The sequence below is a fragment of the Hyperolius riggenbachi genome, chromosome 9, assembly GCF_040937935.1.
Source record: "Hyperolius riggenbachi isolate aHypRig1 chromosome 9, aHypRig1.pri, whole genome shotgun sequence".
Lineage (NCBI taxonomy): Eukaryota > Metazoa > Chordata > Amphibia > Anura > Hyperoliidae > Hyperolius > Hyperolius riggenbachi.
The window spans coordinates 256,076,901-256,100,689 of NC_090654.1; the positions used below are offsets into that span (position 1 = coordinate 256,076,901).

A 23,789-nucleotide genomic window follows, 5' to 3' on the forward strand; every position below is an offset into this window, starting at 1 on the left:
CACGCACTACAACCAGTCGTTGGCTTCCGTAGTGCGTATTTACACACCTTTAAACAGTATACAAATCTTATAATGAATAGTAGTACTCAGGAGCATTTTTAGGCATAGGAATTCCAGGCGACTGCCTGGAGTACCATTGGTCCTGGAGGGCTTCATGCCCCTAAATAAGCCACACCCCCAAACTAAGCCCCACCTCCAGAACAAAGCCATGTCCCAACAGGTGTTTGTGCCTCCTCCTGTCCCCCCTGGTGCCTCCTTTTGTTTCCTTGTGCCACCTTCAGTCCCCCTGTGTCACACCTCTGCCCCCCTCTGTATCATACTTACCTAAAGAGAGGGAAGCCTCAGGATCCTATTGAAGCTTCCCTTGCTGCTCTTATGTCCCTTGTCGCCGAGCGCGGTCCCCCTAAAGATTAGCGGCAAGGCATTGTCGCTAATCATATTGGGGCCGCACAGCTCCTCTTCCTGATTCATGGCTGTGCAGTAGACGCGCAAGCACACCCGCACATGTGCAGCATCACGGAGCCTGGAGCTCCGGCTTTATGCGCATGTGCAGATGGGCTTGCATGTCTTTTCCTGCATAAGTAACTAGCCCCGCAAAGAATAGAATCCTCTTCGGTATTTCCTAAGCCTGCAGTAAATGAGTGACTGCCACTATGGATGGTCAATAAGATTTAAATAGTACCGGATTGATACCAGGTTATACAAATTTGAGCAGCTTTAAAAAAAACAAAAAACTATCAATTGCATTCAACCTTAGCAGGACTCAATTGGTCCACTTTCAAGCTTCCTATATTTGCATAGCTCTGCATCAACTTAGAATTAGGAAGAATAAAACACTTCAAAAACCAATAAAATCAAAACAATGGGTAGGTGGTTTACCTAAAAAATAACAACAATTAAGGAAAAAAAATATTTTCACTATAGCAATGCATTTCGTGAGCACGCTCGGCTCTCTTCCTCAGGCCAAATTTCAGTGCCAGTGATATGAAAAAGCTGTGCACTGAGCATGTCTACAGTAAACCACTTCCCCGTTTTTTCAATTTTATTAGTTTTAAAGTGTTTTGTTCTTCCTTGGCACCTCTTCCTTACATCGCATTCTATACCTTGCCTTGATGGACGCATTCCTGCCAGTGGACCTAGAGGAGGAATAGTAATTAACACGGCCGGGACTTGTGCAGCAGCAGGATCAGCCATATACCGGCTGTGTCCTGCGCCCAAGTCTCCCGGCAGCCACTTATCTCATACGCCACTATGTCACCCCATATTAGCATACGTATGAATTGGCCGCCGGGAGACTTGAGCGCAGGATACAGCCGGTATATGGCTTATCCTGCTGCTGCACAAGTTCCCGGCAGCGTTAAATACTATACCCCCTCTAGGTCCATGTGGATGGTGGGGAATAGTGTAATTCTGCTTTCATCTATTGCTGGAAGGCGAATTACAGCGTTTTAGAAGCAACTTCGGCTCTGTCTTCTGACGGCGCTGAAGTTACGGAATGTATAGCTGCAACATCTATTACACCTTATGGTGACGCTGGCTGCACTCAAGTCTCCTGCGCTGCAATCACAGCCCTTGCCAAATTACCCTGAGGACCCACCCTTTACCCCCCCTTAAGGACCAGCGCTGTTTTAGCTGATCTGCGCTGGGTGGGCTGTGAAGCCCCCAGCACAGATCAGGGTGCAGGCAGAGCGACCAGATCGCCCCCCTTTTTTCCCCACTAGGGGGATGATGTGCTGGGGGGGGGGGGGTCTGATCGCTCCTGCCTGCCTGGGTGTTGCGGAGGGGCACCTCAAAGCCCACCTCCGCCGCTAAATTCCCCCCCTCCCTCTCATCCCTGTCCCCCCTGGCAATCTGGGCTGCACAGGACGCTATCCGTCCTGTGCAGCCAGTGACAGGCTGTCCCCTGTCACATGGCGGCGATCCCCGGCCGCTGATTGGCCGGGGATCGCCGATATGCCTTACGGCGCTGCTGCGCAGCAGCGCCGTACAATGTAAACAAAGCGGATTATTTCCGCTTGTGTTTACATTTAGCCTGCGAGCCGCAATCGGCGGCCCGCAGGCTATTCACGGAGCCCCCCGCCGTGAATTGACAGGAAGCAGCCGCTCGCGCGAGCGGCTGTTTCCTGATTAATTAGCCTGCAGCCGGCGACGCAGCTGGTACTGCAGCTGCTACTTTGCCGACGCGCGGTATGAGTGCGCGGTCGGCAAGTGGTTAACAAGTGTACTTTGTTTATAGGTGGGATAATTACACAGTAGCTACTGTGTGACTGCAGGAGCAAACATCACAATTATTTGTATGATCTGGGATTTTAAGTTATAGTTCTTTAAATTTGAGTTTACTTACTGTGGATAATGTTTTTGCATCCAGCAGAGCAGAAATTGGCTATCATCTTCTGAAAGAGCAAACTCTAGAAGAGAGGTAATTTCTGAACCCAACAGGGCGTGATACTTTCTTGCATAGACAGTACATATGTTTGTATCTTGCGACCAATATGTTTTGATATTATTCACCACTTCAATCAGGTCAGTCTTGCAAATCTTCATCATGTCTTCAAAATGCTGATAATTGCATGAGGCATTGCCACTCCTCGAACTCTGAGAAATGTTACTAAAGCGTTCGGCCACAGATGACTCAGCACACTGGATCCATTTGTTTAACCAGTTCCTTGGCTTTATCTTGTTTGGTGCTGTTGGATCTTCTTTGGACGAGTTTGACTCTTTTTCCACTTGTTCTTTTATGGCACGTACAGCCTGGTCCATCAGAGATCCATCTACCTTCATAAAGGGTTTCTTGACCACTTCAAGAAGTTTGTCCTCCAGTAACGCATATAGCCGTTCCACTTCATCAGCCATGGTGGGAACTTCATCATTACGCTGAACGCTCATCAGCGCCTTCACTGCGTCAACGTACTCTTTCCCCTGAATGCATTTCTCTATGGACGCCACTGTTAACAATGCATAACAACATAATATATAACATAAATAATAGTATACACAAATAAACACAAACACTAAGAAAATGTGTTGCAAGAATGGTAGTTAAAGGGAAGCTATACAACTATACAAACCATCCCTTAAAAGTAGAACTACAGAAACAGACACACCCTTCGCATTTGATGCTTTGAGGCCTGGTTCACATAGCGTTCCGATCGCGTTGGGCGTTTGACGCAATTTTTTTTTGTGATTCCCGGTGCTTGGGTGGGTGGTGCGATTTTGTTAAAAGGGCTTTTCTAAATGCATTTCCAGAGCATTTTTTTAATTCACTCCCTGACGCAAGTCGGGAAGTGAACTCTTTGACCCGGACAGGAATAAATACAATATATTTAATCTTAAAAACATGAATGCAATCGATACACAAAGCGATTTTGTGAGCGGACCAGAAACGAAACGCTCAGATGTGAACTCTCTCATAGGGAATTATTGAACAACTTTTTTTAGGGCGATTTTGAAAATAAAGTGTAGGTAGTTAGGTGTAAGTGTTTTGAAAATCACCTGCGCTTGAAAAAAGGGCAAAAACACCCTTAGTGTGTTTTTTTTTTTTTTCATGGCAAATATTTTAGTGCAGTAATTAATATTAGACTTTTAGGCATAGTTGCATAGTTCTGTGCTACGCCTGGAAACTGTGTCCCAGAGAAATCATGATGTAATGATACCACTAATCTGAGTGGTGAATGAATTATCTGAGTTTCCATTAATGCCTATGGGGAAATCTGCTTGTTATAAGAGTGCTTTGGATTGCAAGCATGTTTCTGTAACAAATTTTGCTTGCTAACCAAGGTTCCACTGTATTAGCCAGTGTTTTCCAACCCTTGGGTATGTGTCACCGCTCACCACGTCCTCTGTGTCCCCCTCTGTCTCCCTCCCCACTTCTCTACTCTGCCTCGTCTGTAGTTTAGAGCAGGGCTACAATAAAATAATAATAATTGCAGTATTTGTATAGCGCTTTTCTCCTGGCGGACTCAAAGCACCAGAGCTGCAGCCACTATGGCGCGCTCTATAGGCAGTAGCAGAGTTAGGGAGACTTGCCTAAGGTCTCCTGCTGAATAGGTGCTGGCCGCCAATGTCCACAAAGGCAGACACCAGCAGCCACGAGCGTACGAGCAAAACAAGTACGGAACAAGGAGCCCAGCAGTGATCATCAAACAAAACGGTTTGCAGTGTAAATCATATAATATTACACGTAATGGGCCCGATGCATAAATACTACTGCCGTGCGCTGCCTGTGCATGGCAGTTTTACCATGATTTTGTGCATCAACTCCATTATCACTAAAATCAGAAGCATGAACTAAAGGGCTACTTTAAAAGAAAGTTAAAAGAAAGTTAACAAAGGCACATTACATATTCATTTTTAAATAGTGATGTCTATCTCACAAGTGCTGAAGAGGGTTGGGACAGGTTTGGAGAGAGCAAAGAGGAGCTCACCACAGCTGTGATCATTACCGGCCACACTTCTGTCAGACAGGACTAGCGGTACATCTGCAAAAGGGAAAGCGAAATAAACTCTAGAAAATCATTTTATTCACACAGCTATAATAATTAAATAAATCGCGACACTTTATTGCAAAATACATAAAGTCTGCAAACACACCTTGAGGCTATGCATATACATAATAGCGCACCCAGGCTATGCATATACATAATTTAGGATTAGTTAGTGTTAGGGCCCCTCCCATGGAGGATGGACTTCTTAGCAGTAGGAGGGACAAGTACTTAATAAGTTGCATGCAAGCTGTTACGGAAACCAACATCCTCCAGTGGTAGACAGGTGCATTTTATTTGAATGCTGTGTGTGTATTTTATCCCACTAGTGGGGCTTGCACTCTCAAGCAGGTAGTCAAAGAATGCAATCTGTTTTTAAGTAGCGCTGTTCCTTTCCTCGCCATGTACAAATGTAAGTAACTTTGGTCAGCTGCTCCCATGTAATAGCATTGCTTATTGATGTTTATGCAGAGCTTCTGTTTGGTTTTAAGGTGCGTTTGCAGTCTCAGGGGGGGCTCAGCGCACCTCTGATTGGTGGCCATTCGGAGGCGGCCCGGTGATGCGCTGATCCACTTTTGCGCAACTCACAAAATAAGGTTGCAAGGTTCAGGGCAACCAACCAATTAGGCAGGTGGAGAATACAACCATCTCCACTCGGGTATTCAGGTCTCTCAGTGTGGTCACACTCAGTGGTGTAGGGGCCGTGGTTGCCGACACGACCAGGCCCATGCTCCTGGAGGCCCCACTTGTCCTCCCCAACATTGCCCTTCTGAATAGAGCGCAGTGGGGAAGATTGAAGGCAGCACACAAACACTCTGCTCTTACAGGTTTCAGGCACTGGAGGTCCCGCCTGTCCTTTTTGCTGCACCACTGCTGCTCCATACTTCCTGCTTCTCAGTGTAGGCGCTAGTGCCCGATCGACGAAGCAAGGAGTACAGAGCAGCGGTGGTGCAGAGAAGACAAATGGGCAGGACCTCCAGCGCCTGGAACCATACAAGGGTGTTGGGGGGAGGGAGTGGGCAACATTTAGCTACCATACTAGGGTGGAGGGGTGTTGGGTGAGTGGGCTACATTTAGCTACCATACTAGAGTGGGGGAGGGAGGAGGGGAGGAAGGGATTGGACCACATCTAGCTACCATAATGGGGGGGGGGGCATCTGGCTATCATGCTGGGGTAGAAGGGAAAAGGGAGACAATCTGGCTACCATACTGGGGTGGGAGGGAAGGGGGAGCACAGCGGGCGGACATACTGGGGTAGGAGGAAGGGTTGAGCCTATTTGGCTACCATAAAGGGGTGGGATGGAAGAGGGGGCACACATTTGGCTACCATACTAAGATGGGAGGGGAGCACACCTGGCTACTATATTTGAATGGCGGGAGGGGTGAACATCTGTATATATATTTAGCAGTAGACATAAATAGTACAAAGAAGAATGTTCCAAGGGCACAAATTTTTCTATTGTACTTGCCTTCAGGATGTGGAGATTTCTTCTTAGACTTTGACTTTATAAACTTTTTGTTTATAAATTTTTTAAAGCTCGTAAACCATTTACTCATTTCGGCTGTGTTTTATCTTCTAGCATCCGCCTCAGCCTCTTGTCATAGTTTTCCTGTTGTAAGCAAGTAAGTAAGCAGTGTAAATTGACCTTGGTGAAACGTAAGTACTGTATACTTCATCATAAGTAAAGGGGGAAAATACTATTTCAATTATGGAGCAAAAATGGAGAGAAAGAAAACTATAGAGATACAAGATCAATCTAGTTTTCTCCTAGCAGATATATTTTCACCTTCTGTTTTAAGGACAACTGAAGTGAGAGGTATATGGAGGCTGCCATATTTTATTTCCTTGTAAGCAATACCAGTTACCTGGCAGTCCTGCTGATCTTGTGCCTCTAATAAGTTAAGCGATAGACCCTGAACAAGCATGCAGCAGATCAGATGTTTCTGACATTGTCAGATCTGACAAGATTAGCTGCATGCTTGTTTCTGGTGTTGTTTAGACATTACTGCAGCCAAACAGACTAACAGGGCATTGTTTAACCACCCTGGCGTTCTGATTAAATTGCCAGGGTGGCTGCGGGAGGGTTTTTTTTAAATACAAAAAAAACTATTTCATGCAGCCAACTGAAAGTTGGCTGCATGAAAGCCCACTAGAGGGCGCTCCGGAGGCGATCTTCCGATCGCCTCCGGCGCCCAGAATAAACAAGGAAGGCCGCAATGAGTGGCCTTCCTTGTTTTGCTTATATCGTCGCCATAGCGACGAGCGGAGTGACGTCAGCCGACGTCCTGACGTCAGCCGCCTCCGATCCAGCCCTTAGCGCTGGCCGGAACTTTTTGTTCCGGCTACGCTGGGCTCAGGCGGCTGGGGGGACCCTCTTTCGCCGCTGCTCGCGGCGAATCGCCGCAGAGCGGCGGCGATCAGGCAGCACACGCGGCTGGCAAAGTGCCGGCTGCGTGTGCTGCTTTTTATTTCATTAAAATCGGCCCAGCAGGGCCTGAGCGGCAGCCGCTGGCGGTGTTGGACGAGCTGAGCTCGTCCAGACCGCTCAGCTGGTTAAATGGAAATAAATATATCAGCCTCCACAGGGGCGCCTCTAGCCTTCTTGTCACTCCAGGCAAGAAATCCTGTGGCGCCCCCCCCCCCCCCCCCCCATAAAAAATAAAACAAAAATCATATACATTATAGAATACTTCACACATGATATAAGCCATCAGAGAGGGATAACTATGAAATGGGGCCCTGGGCAAGATAACACTTTGCCCTCCACTGATGGTCACCTGGCTTATTTAGTTAGATTTGGTGGGGGCTAGCAACCACCAGGCCCCTAAACTCTCTCTAGACCCTAGGCAGCTGCCTAAGTTTGCCTTGTGGATGATCAGTATTGTATGCCATACAGCACATGCTGCCAGTATGCACCTCAAATAAATACAGCATCCACACTACAAGTTCCAATGGCAGTCACATTGCAAGATTGGATTATCAAGCAAGACATTCTTACTTTCAAAATAATTTTTCACAAACATTATGAGATATGCAAATATGTTACCACCTGTTAGGGTAGGACTAGAGTGGGTATATCATGACATTGAAGGGCTAATATGGTAAGGTGGTAAGGTGGTTTAAGCAGGGCCGGCCCTAGACTTTTTGCCGCCTGAGGCAAAAAAAAAATTTCCGCTGCCGGTGGGGGGGGGGGGCGCTCTGGGGGGCCACCGAGCTGGAGGGGTAGCTGGCAGGACGGGGGTATTGGGCCTAGCGGCGGGGAGGGGGTCGTACCCCCCCTCCCTCGCCTGGGTCCCCCGAACTGCGCTCCCCTCCAGCCTTACATACAAGAAGCAGCCGCTATTTGTAAGATGCACGGGCGGGGAGGACTCACCTCTTCCCAGCGTGCGCTCCACTGACATCACTTCCTGCAGCGTTGCAGGAAGTGACGTCAGTGGAGCGCACGCTGGATCGAGGAAGAGGTGAGTCCTCCCCGCCCGTGCCTCTTACAAATAGCGGCTGCTTCTATGTAAGGCTGGAGGGGAGCGGAGGACGGGGGACCCAGGCGAGGGAGGGGGGGGTCCGACCCCCCCTCCCCGCCGCTAGGCCCAATACCCCCGTCCTGCCAGCTACCCCTCCAGCTCGGCGGCCGGCTCCCCGCACGGACGGGCGGATGCCGCCCCTGGAAATTTGCCGCCTGAGGCAAAAGTTTCACCCCGCCTCATGAGCGGGCCGGCCCTGGGTTTAAGACCCAGTGCACACCGAGCGGTTTTAGCAGCGATCCGCCAACCGCATCTGTCTGTGAAAACTGCTGCACATTTGCGGTTTGCAGAAGCGATTCTGCCTCAATGTAAAGTATAGGAAAAATGCAAACCGCTCTGAAAAACGCTAGATCAGAGCAGTTTTCCAGGCATATTTGTTACAGAAGCTGTTCAGTAACAGCTTTTACTGTAACAATATTTGTAATCTGCTTCACAAAAACGCTTGGCATGTTTAGAAAATGTCTCTAAACATGCCTAGAATCGCTCTGAAATCTGCTTCAAAAACCGCTAGCGTTTTGAGGATCTGCTAGCGGTTTTGGTGTGCACTGGGCCTAAGAGTTTGATTCATAATCCATTCTGGAGACAAGCACAGTGTGTTTGTAGTGTAAGTGATACAAGAGAAGAGAAGAAGAATGGAGGAAGGAAGGGTAGTGGAGGGTCAGAATTGATGACATGGATGAGCAGATATCTATGAGTAGAATAGAGGCTCAGTGGGTACCACTACTGCATTTTAGTGCTGAGTCCTAGGCTTGAACATTGGCCAGGGCAAAATCTGCATGGAGTTTCTGTCTTCAGACACTTCAGACATTTCCTGCATCCTAAAAAACATACTAATAAGTCAACTGGTTTACCCCAAAACAATCCTATATTGAAAATATTAGACTATAACTGCGGTAGGGATTAGACTGTGAGCTCCTCTGAGGACAGTCAGTGACATGACTATGTACTCTGTAAAGTGCTTCAGGAGATGTCAGTGCTATATAAATAAATAATAATAATATGGTAGGACATTAGACTATGACTATGGTAGGGTTAGATTGTGAGCTCCTCTGAGGACAGTCAGTGACATCACTATGTACTCTCTACAGTGCTGCAGAAGAGGTCAGTGCTATATAAATACATAATAATAATATGGTAGGACATTAGACTATGACTATGGTAGGATTAGATTGTGAGCTCCTCTGAGGACAGTCAGTGACATGACTATGTACTCTGTAAAATACTGCAGAAGATGTCAGTGCTATATAAAGTACTGCAGAAGATGTCAGTGCTATATAAATACATGATAATAATATGGTCGGACATTACAGTTTGACTATGGTAGGGATGAAATTGTAAGCTCCAGTGAGCAGTCAGTGACATGACTATGTACTCTGTAAAGTGCTGAAGATGTCAGTGCTACATAAATACACAATAATAGTTCCAAACGCTACTGGCTCCCCTGAAGAGTGCTCAGACTAGTGTACATAGTTGTGCACATTGTTCCCCAAGTAGCAGTTGTTTGGTCAGAGAGACAGTGGGAGAGGGATCATGAGCAGAGGGTGAGGGCGAGCAAAGTTAAGCTCCACACTCACCACAGTGACTGCAACAACACAGGAAGATGGATCCAGCGAGGTGTCCCTCATGACAAGCGTCCAGCGATTCATCTTCCTGCCAGCGGGTATGTGAGATGTCACGTGACGTTACAGGACGGGCGCGAACGAGAAGTCAAGCGACCTCAGTACTTTACTTGATCCTCAGTGACGGTCACTTTTCACCACACAACGCTAAGCGATGTCACGACATCGTGTAAATGACTACTTGTCGCTCAAAAAAAAAAATTGATGGACATCGGGAAAATCGTTGGAAAAATCGTGAGGTGGTACATAGCATTAGAGAGAGGGCAAACAGACAGCATTAAGGGAAATACATTATTATGCCATCTTCAATTATAAGTAGTGATGGATGTAATTACACACATTGCTTACATGTCCGTTATCATTGTTTGAGCTTTAGATGCTGCCCTCCTATTCACTCTCTCACAATGAAAGACAAAACCTGCAACCCCCACTGTGTCCATTACACACTTCAAACACTGTCCTGTTGAATTCAGGGAGACGTGCAGGCTGTGTAGGGGAGAGGATCAGATGATCCTACCGCTCCATAGCTAGTCATGGCGATCCTCCTGACATCTAGACATGCAGACATTCTAGCAGAGCACACAGCTGTCTGCAGAGTTTACTGTTTGTTTGTTTGTTTGTTTGTCTCACTCCCTCTGCAGACTCAGTAACATTTGGTGGTAGGGCGCTGTCGCTGTCTCCTCTGTGGAGGGGCAGAGAACAGCTATAAGCCAGACACCTTCTTCTTAGGGAGTATCTATAATTCTGAACTCTGAATGATTCTTTATCAGTGACTTAGCAGAAGGCTATTTGTGAAAAGAGCAGAGTAACCAAGCAGCTCAGGGTGACCCAAGCTACTAGGAATGTATAGGGGGATAAAAGGAACCAAATGCCCTCCTCCTAAAAAAGCAAAGCTTGGTGTAATTTGCCTTCTTAAAACAGAAGGAAATCTTTTTCTCTCCAGTCCCTTACTACGGTCTTTCAGGACAGGAATTTTTATTTCCCCTTGGACTGACAGTAATTTATTGCGCCTTCCCCATCAAAGCCGCTCCAAGCCGCTGCCTGGGTGGTCAGTAGGTAAAGGCGCCCCTGAGCCTCCATATCACTCTCACTTCAGTTGTCCTTTAACCAGTTTGCTTTCCACAGTTTTTACCCCTTAAGGTTCCTGACATTTTTGAAAACTTTAGTTGTGTTGCTTTGATATAGCAGACACTTTTGAACTACTTATACCATCTTAGTGATATATCCCACCGCTGCCACCAATGTGACAATCCATCCCCGCGATCCCGTCTAAAAGACCGGTTGCTAGATCATCAGAAGAAGGTAGTTAATGTGACAGAGCGTGCCAATCCCACCTAATCTGCTCCCGTTAGTATTAGCAGGAAGTACGGTGAGCAAACTGACAATAAAGATTGGTCGCACAACTGCCGACAATATGTAATATGACAATCCCTCACCAATCCCGTATTACTAGGTCACTGCTGCCATGCAGGTCTCATGCACTAGAGACTTCTTGAGGCAGATTCACTGTGTGCATAGTAAACGGTTAAGATTGGTTGGAGGTGCCCATACATGTACAATCACGATTGTATGTACAATCGATAAACTAAAAATATCTATTTTGCGCTGGAATTCGGGTAATTTCACTGCCACCACTCTCCGATTTGATAGGGCGAGGAGGCCCCAACGCTATCATAATATGGCAGCCAGCCCAATCACGTCCGACATGCTCCAGTCACCTTTCGGGGAATAGTCACCTTCGAAGGCTTGAAGACTGTGAGCAGTGTGAGAAAGGCTACTGGGCTACTACATATATGATGCAATCTCGATTGTTATCGATTCTGCACAGGAAATCGGGTACTAGCTAATCCTAGAAGGAAGAAACATTTATTTACAACCTAGCTAGCCAAATCAACAATTTATAAGAAAATCATAAAACCATGCGGTAGAATGACTCTGACTCTTCAAAGGGCACATTTGTTGTAGCAGCAATCAGATGACCAGAACAGGCACAAGACTGAACGATAAAATCGTTAGTTTTATTCTAAAACTACATACACATAGCATACTTTAGCCCACAGATAAATATATCTGTCTGCCAGAACAGAGAGAATAGAGATAAAAGAGAAACCGAATGTCTTAAAATACAGTTCAAATACCGTTATTGGTTGTCCATGCGGCAATCGCAAGTCTTTGGCGGAAAGTCCAAGATGGCGAATACCGTGTGGCCAGAGGCCGTTTGTAGGAAATAATCCAAGTGGTTCTTGCCAGTGTCCAGCTGGCTTGTCGGTTGATGTTAACGAGACGTCCGGTTTAGGAATTTGGACTTTGGACAGCTGTGCCCAGTGTAATTGGGATTTTAATCCTCACTGTATATGGGAGGGGTCATGACACGTACAAGTCCAGTCTTGTGCAATTTGAATAGGGGCAGCACCCTGATTAGACAAAGAGAGATTTTGGCCCAATTCCTGTTTTGCCCGCTTTCTCCGTGCCCATAGGTCACATCAAGAACCAGAATGCATATTCACAATCAGACAATCAGCATAATTTTATGAATCCTCTGAAACTAAACATGAGGAGTCTGGGTGACTCATATCCCTGTTCTTACTTTCACCCTTTGTAGCACTGGTACTGGAAGATCCAGATGGTCTCAGAACCAGTGTCAGGTGAAGTCCAACACACTTGGACAACAGGACCTGGTATCTTTGTAACACCAAAAATATTACAAAACTGTGCCTATTATTAAATATAGTTTTTAAGATTGGTTGAACATTTGGGAGTCCCCAGCTGGAGTGATAAGGATCACTCCTGTGTCTCTTTCAACTCAGGCCAGAAGGCAGCTACGTGTCGGACATCTGCTGGGTTGGTTCCTAACAGTCTAGAGAGGGTTGCTTTTTATGAACTTCTGCCCATCTAATCTCATATGGATGGCTTATAAACTCTCTAGGGTATCCCATGTGGCCAGGAGACCTGTTCTTCACACTTGGGTGAGAGAGACTATGTAATTAGAAAAACTGCAGTGCTTGCTAGCAGAGCCAGGAAGTAGGAAAAAAATGATTTAAGAAAATGTCATTTTTGCAATGAAATTTGTGTTTTTGACTTAAATGACGTGCACGTTGTTTTCTCGGGAACTGTGTGAGCGTCACAATCTTGTTCACTACACTGCTATTTTCCTGAATGTACAACTTTCTATAAGTTTAGCTTCAATGCAGATGCTCCTGCACTCTGAGATCAAAAAGCAATCTCTTGGTAGCCTCCACAGTGCAGTTTCTAGGCTAAAATGCACCCAGGGCGAGGGTGTAAAAATTGCGCCCCCCCCCTTTCGGAGCAAGGTATGGGTGCCCGCAGTATAGGTTAGCCAGGTCTAGTTGCACTTAATATAGGTCCCCCCAGTAAAGGTAGCCAAGAATAGGTACCCCAGTATAGGTAGCCAGCTATAGGTCCCCCCAGTATAGGCAGCCAGGCATAGGTGAGCCAGTATAGTTGCCCCGGTATAGGTTAGCAAGGTAGGTGCCTCCAGTATAGGTAGCCAGTATAGGTGCCCCCAGTATAGGTTAGATAGGCAGGCACCCCCGGTATAAGTTAGATAGGTAGGTGCCCCAGTACAGGTTAGCTAGGTGGGTGCCTCTAATATAGGTAGCCAGAATAGTTGCCCCCAGCATAGGTCAGATAGGTAGGTGCCCCCAGTATAAGTTAGATTAGGTAGGTTCCCCCCAGTATAGGTTAGATTAGGTAGCTTCCCCCAGTATAGGTTAGATTAGGTAGGTGCCCCCAGTATAGGTTAGATAGGTAGCTGCCCCCCAGTATAGGTTAAATTAGGTAGCTGCTCCCCAGTATAGGTTAGATAGGTAGCTTCCCCCCAGTATAGGTTAAATTAGGTAGCTGCTCCCCAGTATAGGTTAGATAGGTAGCTGCCCCCCCCCCAGTATAGGTTAGATTACGTATGTGCCCCCCAGTATAGGTTAGATAGGTAGGTGCCCCCCAGTATAGGTAAGATAGGTAGCTGCCACCCAGTATAGGTTAGATTAGGTAGCTGCCCCCCAGTATAGGTTAGATTAGGTAGGTGCCCCCCAGTATAGGTAAGATAGGTAGCTGCCTCCCAGTATAGGTTAGATAGGTAGCTGCCCCCCAGTATAGGTTAGATAGGTAGCTGCCCCCCCCCAGTATAGGTTAGATTAGGTAGGTGCCCCCCCAGTATAGGTTAGATAGGTAGCTGCCCCCAGTATAGGTTAGATTAGGTAGGTGCCCCCCCAGTATAGGTTAGATAGGTAGCTGCCCCCCAGTATAGGTTAGATTAGATAGCTGCCCCATAGTATAGGTTAGATTAGGTAGGTGCCCCCCAGTGTAGGTTAGATAGGTAGCTGCCCCCCAGTATAGGTTAGATAGGTAGCTGCCCCCCCAGTATAGGTTAGATTAGGTAGGTGCCCCCCAGTATAGGTTAGATTAGGTAGGTGCCCCCCAGTATAGGTTAGATAGGAAGCTGCCCCCAGTATAGGTTAGATTAGGTAGCTCTCCCACAGTATAGGTTAGATTAGGTAGGTGCCCCCCAGTGTAGGTTAGATAGGTAGCTGCCCCCCAGTATAGGTTAGATAGGTAGCTGCCCCCCAGTATAGGTTAGATAGGTAGCTGCCCCCCAGTATAGGTTAGATAGGTAGCTGCCCCCCAGTATAGGTTAGATTAGGTAGGTGCCCCCCCCCAGTATAGGTTAGATAGGTAGCTGCCCCCCAGTATAGGTTAGATTAGGTAGGTGCCTCCCCAGTATAGGTTAGATAGGTAGCTGCCCCCCAGTATAGGTTAGATTAGGTAGGTGCCCCCCCAGTATAGGTTAGATAGGTAGCTGCCCCCCAGTATAGGTTAGATTAGGTAGCTGCCCCCTAGTATAGGTTAGATAGGAAGGTGCCCCCCAGTCGAGGTTAGATAGGTAGGAGCCCCACCCCCAGTATAGGTTAATTAGGTAGGTGCCGGCAGAGAGCGACCCCCCCTCCCTGATAGCGGACACATCGGTGCGGAGGACAGAGGCAGAGGGGACAACACAGCAGCAGTGTCTGTGAAGAGACGCCGATCCAGGGGGGAAAAGCACGCAGGGCGGGTCACCAGGCAGGGGAACACAGACAGACGCATCGCCGTGGCGTGAAGACAGCCAGGACTCCACGGCGCTCTTCCTCTCCTGCAATACCGCTACAGACGTCAAGTGACTGTCATCACGCGCTGACGTCAGAGCGGAAGGAGAATGCTGCAGGACGCCCAGGAGCCAGGAGTGTGGGAAGGATGGTGATCGCGCTGGCGTACTGGGAAGGATGAAAGTACGCACTGGCGTACTTTCATTCGCCTGCACCGCACATCACCTGTCCTCCTGCTCAGCGGCTCCCGCAGTCAGTGTCTTCCTGCCGGCGCCCCCCTTCCTGTCCTCCCAGTCTGCGCTCAGTGCGGTCGCCCGGCCCGCACGGTGGAAAAAACGGCCCTGAGCCTCCACAGCTCAGAGGAGCTCAGGGAAACACACGGATAAGTCTCCTAGAATAAAATCTAAGTAAACGATTAACCCTTCGAGGTGCTTTTTAAAGACTTTGCCATTAGTACATGTAATAGGGCTTGATTCACAAAGCGGTGCTAACTGTTAGCACGCCTGTGAAAACCCCCTTAGCGCGTCTAAACGAGTTACGCGCGCAAAACTTTATGCGCGTAAAACTTTACACGCTCACTGCACAGAGCGCAGGGCGCTCCGCGCGAAGTGCCCATTAAAGCCTATGGGACTTAGCGTGCATAGGACTTTGCGCGCGTAAAGTTTTGCGCGCGATCTGATTGAGAAATCCGGTGCTAACCTACTTAGCACCCTGGTTAACATGTCTAAAGACTTTAGACGTGCTAAGTAGGTTAGCATGGCTTTGTGAATCAAGCCCGTAATAGAGTGGTTTGGAGAACAGGAGAAATTTTGGCTTTAGGTGAGCCTTCAACCTGCACTGCCTACATATGGACCTAGCCAATGGGTGCTGAGCAGTTTTACCCCGTTTTTAGATACACTGAAGGGAACTGCATAAAATATAGCTGCATCATGCACTATATACATGAATATTAGTAATAAATTGACAGATAGCCTATAACTAGATAATCCCTTCACTGAGCAGAAAGATCCCAGTATATAAGTCAATGGTTTGTGTCACAAGAGCCCTGGTGGCTGGAACGCGAAATGCCTTCTAAACGGTTCCAGCGCACAGATCGTGCAAACTGTGGTCGCAGTCAATGCGCAGAAACCATTGGGAATTGGACGCAGACAAACCAGAAGGGAGCCTGTGGGCTACGGAAATACACTTTACACACTATTTCAGGGTATATCTGCCACCACCACTGGTATGGGCCAGTGGTCCCTACCGACTGACTGACTGATCCTGCAAATAAAACGGTTAAAACACGCTGTATTCTGTCTAGATATCAATAATAATAGCGACTCCTCAGAGACCTGAGTTCAGTTTCTGTGCATGGCTGTACAGCAGGTGTAGCTGAACAGTAAACGACTTTGATAAAGTCTTTATTTACGTGCAATATAAATAATTAATATATACAGAAAATCGTTAAAATCAACAATTATAGAGACAAATGATAACACAGTATAAAAGAAACTAAAAGGGATAAAAAAAATACTTAGATCTGTGGAAAGATGTCCTTTTGTGGGAAAACTTGTAGAGTTCCTTTTGTTTCAGTTCAAAGTTCAGACCAGGTGGATGCCAGCATATCCTCAAGCTGGCACAGATGTGATCAAGCTGGTGTTTCAAGGTAGAGGACACTTGCGTTTCAGCCTGTCAATAGTTTTATCACCCATCGCTGCGGGGAGTGGCTATGACAGGCACAAGTCCAGCCTCGGGAGGATGGAGCAGGGGCTGTCCCATCCTTACAGACCCTCAGACTGGCAGAATTCTAGTTCGGCCCGTCTTGGGGTGCACGTGGGGGCAGTTAAAACCTATACCGCATATTCACACTCAGCATGATTTTACGAATCCTAGGACATGAAATATGACAGGTCTATCATGAGAATTTACCCCCCGTCTCTTCAAACCCATATTGCTATGAGAGTTTAGGGGACAGAGTTCTGGGAATTTCACAGAACCAGCATCGGGACTCATGCTACACTTTCCCCACATTTGGCGAAGCTGCCTGTGATGATTTGCTCAGCTGCCTGTGCAGGCAGGCAGCTTTTTGACCATTGGTTAGGTTTGCATGCTGCAGGACTCTGGAAAGAAGAGCTTCTGTCAGTTTTGCAGCCTGTGCTTGCTGAGGAATTTGCATACGTTGTCATGCAAATTGCCTGGCCACATTCATTGGAGGCGTGCAGGGATGCTCAGCAGAGCTTGAATATTCGAGTAGCTCGAATATTCGAGCTCTTTTTCAGCTATTCGAGGTCGAATACCGAGCTCGAATAGCTGCAGCTATTCGAATGGGCTATTCGAGTGAACTCGAATAGCCCACTCACTATTCGAGCAAACAGCGCTATTCGAGCTCGAATACCGAGCTCGAATAGCGTCATAGCCCAGATTGATGTCCTTAGAGCCAATCAGAGGGCTCCCAGGCCCTCTGACGGCAGCCAATCACAGAGGGGGACCCTGGCCAGCCCCTACCCTATAAATAGCGGCCGCCATGTTCGGTTTTTCCGTCCTTGCTTGACTTGTACAGAGAGAGATCTGCTCCTTTGTGCTTTGGCTTAGCAAGTGCTCTATAGTGGTCAATTACCTAGCGTTTTTGCTCACATACACCTGCTATATACACCTATATTGTTGTTAGCTAGATAGAGATTGTATTTTAGTTAGTAGCTTGTGTGTTACATAGAGAGAGCTGCTGCTGCAGGCAAGCTTACACAGCTTTAGGCCTCAGGGCCTTACCTGTGTGGGCAGCTGTCCTCCTGTCCTCTGTTAGTTTATTTCTCATCTATACCAGTCAGTGTTTCTGCTGTGTATTCTACCCTGTCTTGTCCTTTACTTACTGATTGATTATTGTATTTTGTAGTTATACTACTGTACTAGGGACACTCACTGTTACTGTTCATAGCTCCTGCGTGTGTGTGTGCGTGCACTGTCTGTAGTGTACACACAGTACACAGTATTCCCTTCTACTGAATCATCTGATTACTACTGAATCTGATTATTGTATTTTCTAGTTGTACTTACTGTACTAGGGACACTCAGTCACTGTTCATAGGCTAGCTCCTGCGTGTGTGTGTGCGTGCACTGTCTGTAGTGTACACACACTCTATTTCCTTCTACTGAATCTGATTACTACTGATTATTGTATTTTCTAGTTAGTGTACTAGGGGACACACTCACTGTTCACTGTTCACACTTACTGATTACTGATTATTGTATTTTGTATTTGTACTGTACTATCACTTAGCGATCTAATCACTTAGTGATTAGTGTCACCTCACCCACCAACCCACTCCATTAAAGTACCCCACTTTTTCACACGCCCTTTTAAAAAACTTTTTTGTTTACGCCCAAAACATCTAAGATGTCTGGAAGTGGCAGCCAGCGCGGTTTGGGCAAGGGGAAGGGCAGCAAGGGAATCAGGAGGAGAGGGAGCAGCATTATGGCAAGCCGCGGCCGCGCCACCATGCACAGTTCCGCAGCAGCTGCGTCAGTGGCTAACATTCCGCCTATAGCCACTGGCCGTGGACGCCTTGGGCGCCCAGCAGGAGCATCTGCAACTCACGCTGCAGAGACACAGCAGCAGCAGCGTGTAGTACCTGCTCCTATTTTCCTCCAGCCGGGTCGGAAACGTCCCATTGAGGAAAAGGATGCAGCCACTGTGGTGCAACTGATGACGGAGGATGAGCAGCCCGCCATCAGCTCTGCATCCGAGGCCTCCACCCTCACCACCACCCCTGTTCGCAGCAGCCGCCCAGCAGGGCCTGGGGAGGAGGCCAGTTCACCGTCAGTTGGCGATCTGTCATTCAGCAGTCTTTTGACCCCAGGCATCATGAGTCAATTGTCTGCTGTTGTTGGCGATTTTGAGGAGGAGATGCTGATGGGCACTTTGGGGGAGGAGGGATTGGACAGCAAGACTGTGGCGACAGTCAAGCAGCCCATCCATGCATCAGGAGAGGAGTTTGGGGGGTCATCATCGAAGCAGGACATGCTTCAGGAGGGGGAGGATGATGATGATGATGATGACGGAGTGACAGACAAAGACTGGGTGCCGCCACCACCAGCACCTGGGGATGTCATCATCAGCAGCTCTGAGGAGGAGGAGGAGGATGCGCTTGTGGGCCTTGCAAGAAGGCGCATCATTGCAAGCATTGGCAGCAGTAGGCAGGTCCCACAGCCTGCTGGTGTCTCAGGCTCAGCAGCAGCAGCATCTGCCAGTACCACCACCAGCCGCACCCAAGCCCCCCCCCCCCCCCCCCCCCCCCAACCACCACAGGGAGACAAGCAGCAGCGGCTCCAGGCCGTAGGGGGGTTTTCTTGTCACCAATCTGGAAATTTTTCACCATGCCCACAGTTTACAGCAAGTACGCCACTTGCAACCACTGTCAGCGGAAGTTGAGCAGAGGTGCAGACCCCTTAAAGTTCAGCACCAGCTCTCTCATCAACCATCTTGCTGCTAAACTTTACCACCAGCATGAGGAGTTCCAGAGGCTGAAGGCTTCTGGTGCTGGCAGTGGCACCACACCCATCACTGCACAGCCTTCAGCAGCAGCAACAGCAGCCACCCGCCCTCCTGCTCCTCCAGCACCACCAGCAGGAGTGCGGAAACGCACTGCTCCTCCCCCCTCTGCAACTCCTGCCGCCGACACTGAGGCCTGTTCTGGCAGCCAGTCCTCAGTGGCCTCCTCTGCTGTCTCCGCTGATTCCCGTGCTAGCAAAAGGCAATGCCAGAGCCTTTTGAGCGAGTCCTTCCAGGGGGTGGTTAGGGCTCTGCCTCCCAGCAGCCATCGCGTGCGGCAGCTGAACGGCTGCCTGGCACAGGCCATGTGCTACCAACTCCTGCCATACACGCTCGTGCAGGAGGGGAGTGACATGCGTGCGCTGCTTGCTTGTGCAGCCCCAGACTGGCAGCTCCCCAGCAGACACTTCTTCGCCCGCCAGGTCATGCCTGCACTGCACCGCTTTGTCATGACCAATGTGGAGCGAGGGCTGGAGCACGTGGTTGGTGAAAGGGTCCACGTCACCATGGACTCCTGGAGCAGCCGCTTTGGGACAGGCCGCTACCTGTCCTTCACTGTCCACTGGGTCAGCTTGGTGGAAGGGGGTGAGGATGGGAGAGCAGCAGCGGGCACAGCAGCAGCAACACAGTGGGTGGTGCCACCCCGCAGGGTCAGGGGAACTGCAGCAGGTTCCTCCGATCCTCTGCCATCCTCCGGCACACCTGGCCAAACCCCCCGCCTCAGCAGCAGCGTGAAGCCACGCCACTGCCAAGCGCTGCTGCAGTTGGTCAGCCTTGGGAAGACCAAACTGACGGCAACCCATGTGTTGGCCAAACTCCAGGAGCAGGAGAGGATTTGGCTGACCCCCAGAGGCCTCAGAGTCGGAGAGGTGGTGGCTGACAATGGGGCCAATCTGGTTGCCGCAATCGACAGGGGAAACCTGACCCACATCCCCTGTCTTGCCCACGTGCTGAACCTGGTGGTGCAGAAGTTCTTGCGCACCTACCAGGGGATGGGCGAACTGCTGGAAACGGCAAGGAATGTTGTGCGTCACTTCCGGCGCTCGGCTGCAGCCTCTGCGAGCCTGGAAGACGTGCAAAAGGAGCTGGAGCTGCCACGCCATCGGCTGATCCTTGACGTTCCAACTCGCTGGAACTCCACCCTGGCGATGTTGGAGCGTCTGGTTGAACAGAAGCACGCTGTCAACCAGTACCTTGCCCTGGCCACTGTGTCCGCCGCTCAGAAAAGGGACAAGACCAGCAACATCCCGTCCATCGTCCCCGATGATGACTGGGGGCACATGCAGCAGGTGTGCTTAGTGCTGGCTCCCTTTCTGCAGGCCACCAACATGGTGAGCAGGGACCATGCTATGGTGTGCGAGTGGGTGCCCCTGGTTTGTCTGCTGAACAGGGCCCTCGATGCTTTGCTGGAACAGGGAGCGGCAGCCTTGGCCCAGCAGGAGCGGCATGCAGCTGCACAGTCCACCTCTGCGGGGGAGGAGGAGGAGGACTTGGTGGAGGTCCCTGACCTTGCTGCTGATGAGTTGGTGCGGGGGTGGAGAGAGGATGAGGCGGCAGAGGAGGAGGATGAGGACAGCACTGCCGTTGATGTGCCAGCACACGTGGCCCGCCTCTTCCCAATGGCAGCGCACATGCTGACGTGCATGCGCAGGGACCCCAGGGTGATCCAGATGAAGCAGAGGGAGGGCATCTGGATCAGCATGATGTTGGACCCGCGCCTCAAGGGGAAGTTGAGCCAGTTCCTGCCTCCTGCAGGAGGAGACCCAGCGCAACAGATAAGGAGCTTGCAGCAGGCCCTTGTTGAGCGCTTGGAGGAAGCCTTCCCCCAGCCTTCCGCCCCCACTGTCCAGCCAGCACAGAGGCAGCAGCAGGTGCCTGCATCCAGCAGCAAGCGCCCTACAGACCTGCTGTCTCTCAGCAACGAGCTCTACAGGACTGTAGAGGCTCCAGCAGTGACTAGAGAGGAGGTGCGTGCAGCAGCATCCTCCTCCGGTCACAGCCAGCGCCTGACCCGCATGGTGGCTGACTACATGGGGTCCTACAGCGGGCTTGACAGCGATGCCCCTGTTGATCCCATGGAGTATTGGGTCAAGCGCCTGGAGATCTGGAGCGAGCTGGCGCAGTACGTCCTGGAAGTGCTGTCCTGTCCCCCTTCCAGCGTGCTGTCCGAGCGCTGCTTCAGTGCAGCTGGTGGCGTGGTCACCGAGAAATGCTCACGTCTGTCTCACAAGTCTGTGGACAGACTGACGTTTCTCAAGATGAACCAGGCGTGCGTGGAAGGCGAGTTCCTGGCCCCTGTTGTTGGCGAGAGGGGGACATGAACTGGCTGCCGGAACCATCGTTAATATGCCTTACCACCCTTTACCACCTCCTGGCTCCTGCTCACTACTAAGCCAGCCTGGTTCAGTTTGACTATTACGTTGCCTGTAGCCACACATTTTACACCTACAGTGGGCTGCTGTGTACTGCCCTTCTGCTGTCTGTCTGTGTTTCCCACTGCCAGGGTACACAGATTTACCTTCTGCTGCCACTCTGCCACCAGCTATTACATCCAACAATAGCTATATGTGTATAAAAAAAAAAGGTTTAATTTTTCTGAGGTGCCCGGGTTGAAAACTGTGTTGTCCCAGTTGTGTATTGGACACGATGTGGGCTGCACGACCGCTGTCTGGGACCTCCTGTTGTGTTTATTTACAGCCCTGGTATCACCGCTAGGTACCAGGGCTATTATGTCACGCTGCCTACCTACCTGCTGCCACACTCACACTACTCCTCCATTCCTCCTGTGCCTTTGCTACTCTCGTGCTCCGCCTTGCTGTAGCCTTGTGTCACGTCTGGCGATCGCACCTCTCGCGATTGCGTTCCTGCTTCATATCTGCTGTGGTGTGTGCACAGTAGCGGGTTGGCGACTAGTTTGATGCACACACACACAATCTGTCTCTGTGCTCACTATCAATCGCTTCTCTTGCGATTGCGTTTCTTCCCTTCGTGTAATTCCTGTCTGGCGTGTGTGGTAGGGCAGAGGAGTTGTTCCTCTGCACTCCACAGCTCCACCTGCCGACAGGAATTTCCCTCTGCAGGTGCATTGCACCTACTGCTGGGTTCCTGCAAATTACACGCTTGTGGAGGATTTCCGCGGTGTCAGTGCACGGCTTGTGCGCTGATCACGGAGAGAATTCCACAATCGTTACACTGCCATCTCAGGAACCATAGAAATATGACAGATCTGGGAAGTTATGGATTATGCTATGAGCCTCAGGTCATTCAGGGTGTGTGCTGGCAGCTGGCTTCCCTTTGATCCTTACCAGGGAGAAAGGTGTCAAGACCTCCCGGGGATTCGTAGCCTGCCTGGCTGAATCTAGGCCTCCTTACCAGAGTGAAACAGCTGGCATATCCTCTGAGAGGGGCCATTAGCTCTCCAGGGGGCCGGGGAACCAGCTTGTTACAGCTATGTGCTAAATGCAATTAACTACCTTTCCCAGAACTGTCTATCTTAAATGTGCTTGGAAGAACAAAGAGAAATCGAGAGCCCAATATGGTGTAGTATTGTTAGGTTGGTTGTGGTTAAAAGCAAAATATTTAGATATACTCACAAACATGGGTTACCCATAGGCAACCACTTCAAGTGCAGGTGGGGAGTATTAGAACCTGACCCCACTCAGGTTTTTAAGATGTCGCTCTCTGTAGATAGGAAACGGGGTAGCACCCCTCCACCGAGGGTGGACTCAAGATTTCAGCAAGGCTTGGTGTACAGAGGCGCCAGAGTAGAATAAAAACGTTTAAAAACCGTCTAAAAGAGGGAGATGTTCAGGTGGACTTACCTCCCTCAAAAATATAAAACTCAATTGAGTCACAATATATCAATACAAAAATATTTTATTGAACTCCACTTAGTGCAACGCATTTCGCAGGTGTGGTCCTGCTTCATCAGGCAAACAGGAGTATAACTCAATGGGTCTAGATACAAAAGTGAGCGCATCTGTCTGACAGAGGCGCTCACTTCTGTATCTAGACCCATTGAGTTATACTCCTGTTTGCCTGATGAAGCAGGACCACACCTGCGAAACGCGTTGCACTAAGTGGAGTTCAATAAAATATTTTTGTATTGATATATTGTGACTCAATTGAGTTTTATATTTTTGAGGGAGGTAAGTCCACCTGAACATCCCCCTCTTTTAGACGGTTTTTAAACGTTTTTATTCTACTCTGGCGCCTCTGTACACCAAGCCTTGCTGATGTCTATCTTAAAAACAAAGTTTGTCATTCTGAGCCCTGCAATAGATGTGCGATTGATTGCGGTGATCAGAAATGACTGCTGGATCTGCGATTTTTATGCGTTTTGGACGACTGGGCGTCGCCTGGCGTCACAGTTTGCTTATCTCAAGAAGTACTACAGGTTCAGGGAATCATTCTGTATCAAGTTAGAATGATGTAAAAATGCCAACAACTCCTGCAGGAAGCCAAGGGGCTGTTTGACAAAGCTTTTCTGTTGAATGATCTCGCCTTTACTCATTAACTCATAATTTATCTCTCCATAAAT

The 23,789-nt window shown here is 49.1% G+C and overlaps 1 protein-coding gene across 1 annotated transcript in view; it reads right to left on the reverse strand.

Moving 5' to 3' along the window:
• LOC137532026 (tumor necrosis factor alpha-induced protein 2-like) overlaps window positions 1-23,789 on the reverse strand; it is a 75,251-nt gene that overhangs the window by 46,626 nt on the left and 4,836 nt on the right. The window contains exons 3-5 of the mRNA XM_068252117.1: window positions 5,951-6,091; window positions 4,425-4,478; window positions 2,345-2,945 (exon numbers count right to left, since the gene is read on the reverse strand). Of these exons, the coding sequence (XP_068108218.1) occupies window positions 2,345-2,945; window positions 4,425-4,478; window positions 5,951-6,038 (743 nt within the window). The 5' untranslated portion in view covers window positions 6,039-6,091. The remainder of the gene's footprint in view (window positions 1-2,344; window positions 2,946-4,424; window positions 4,479-5,950; window positions 6,092-23,789) is intronic.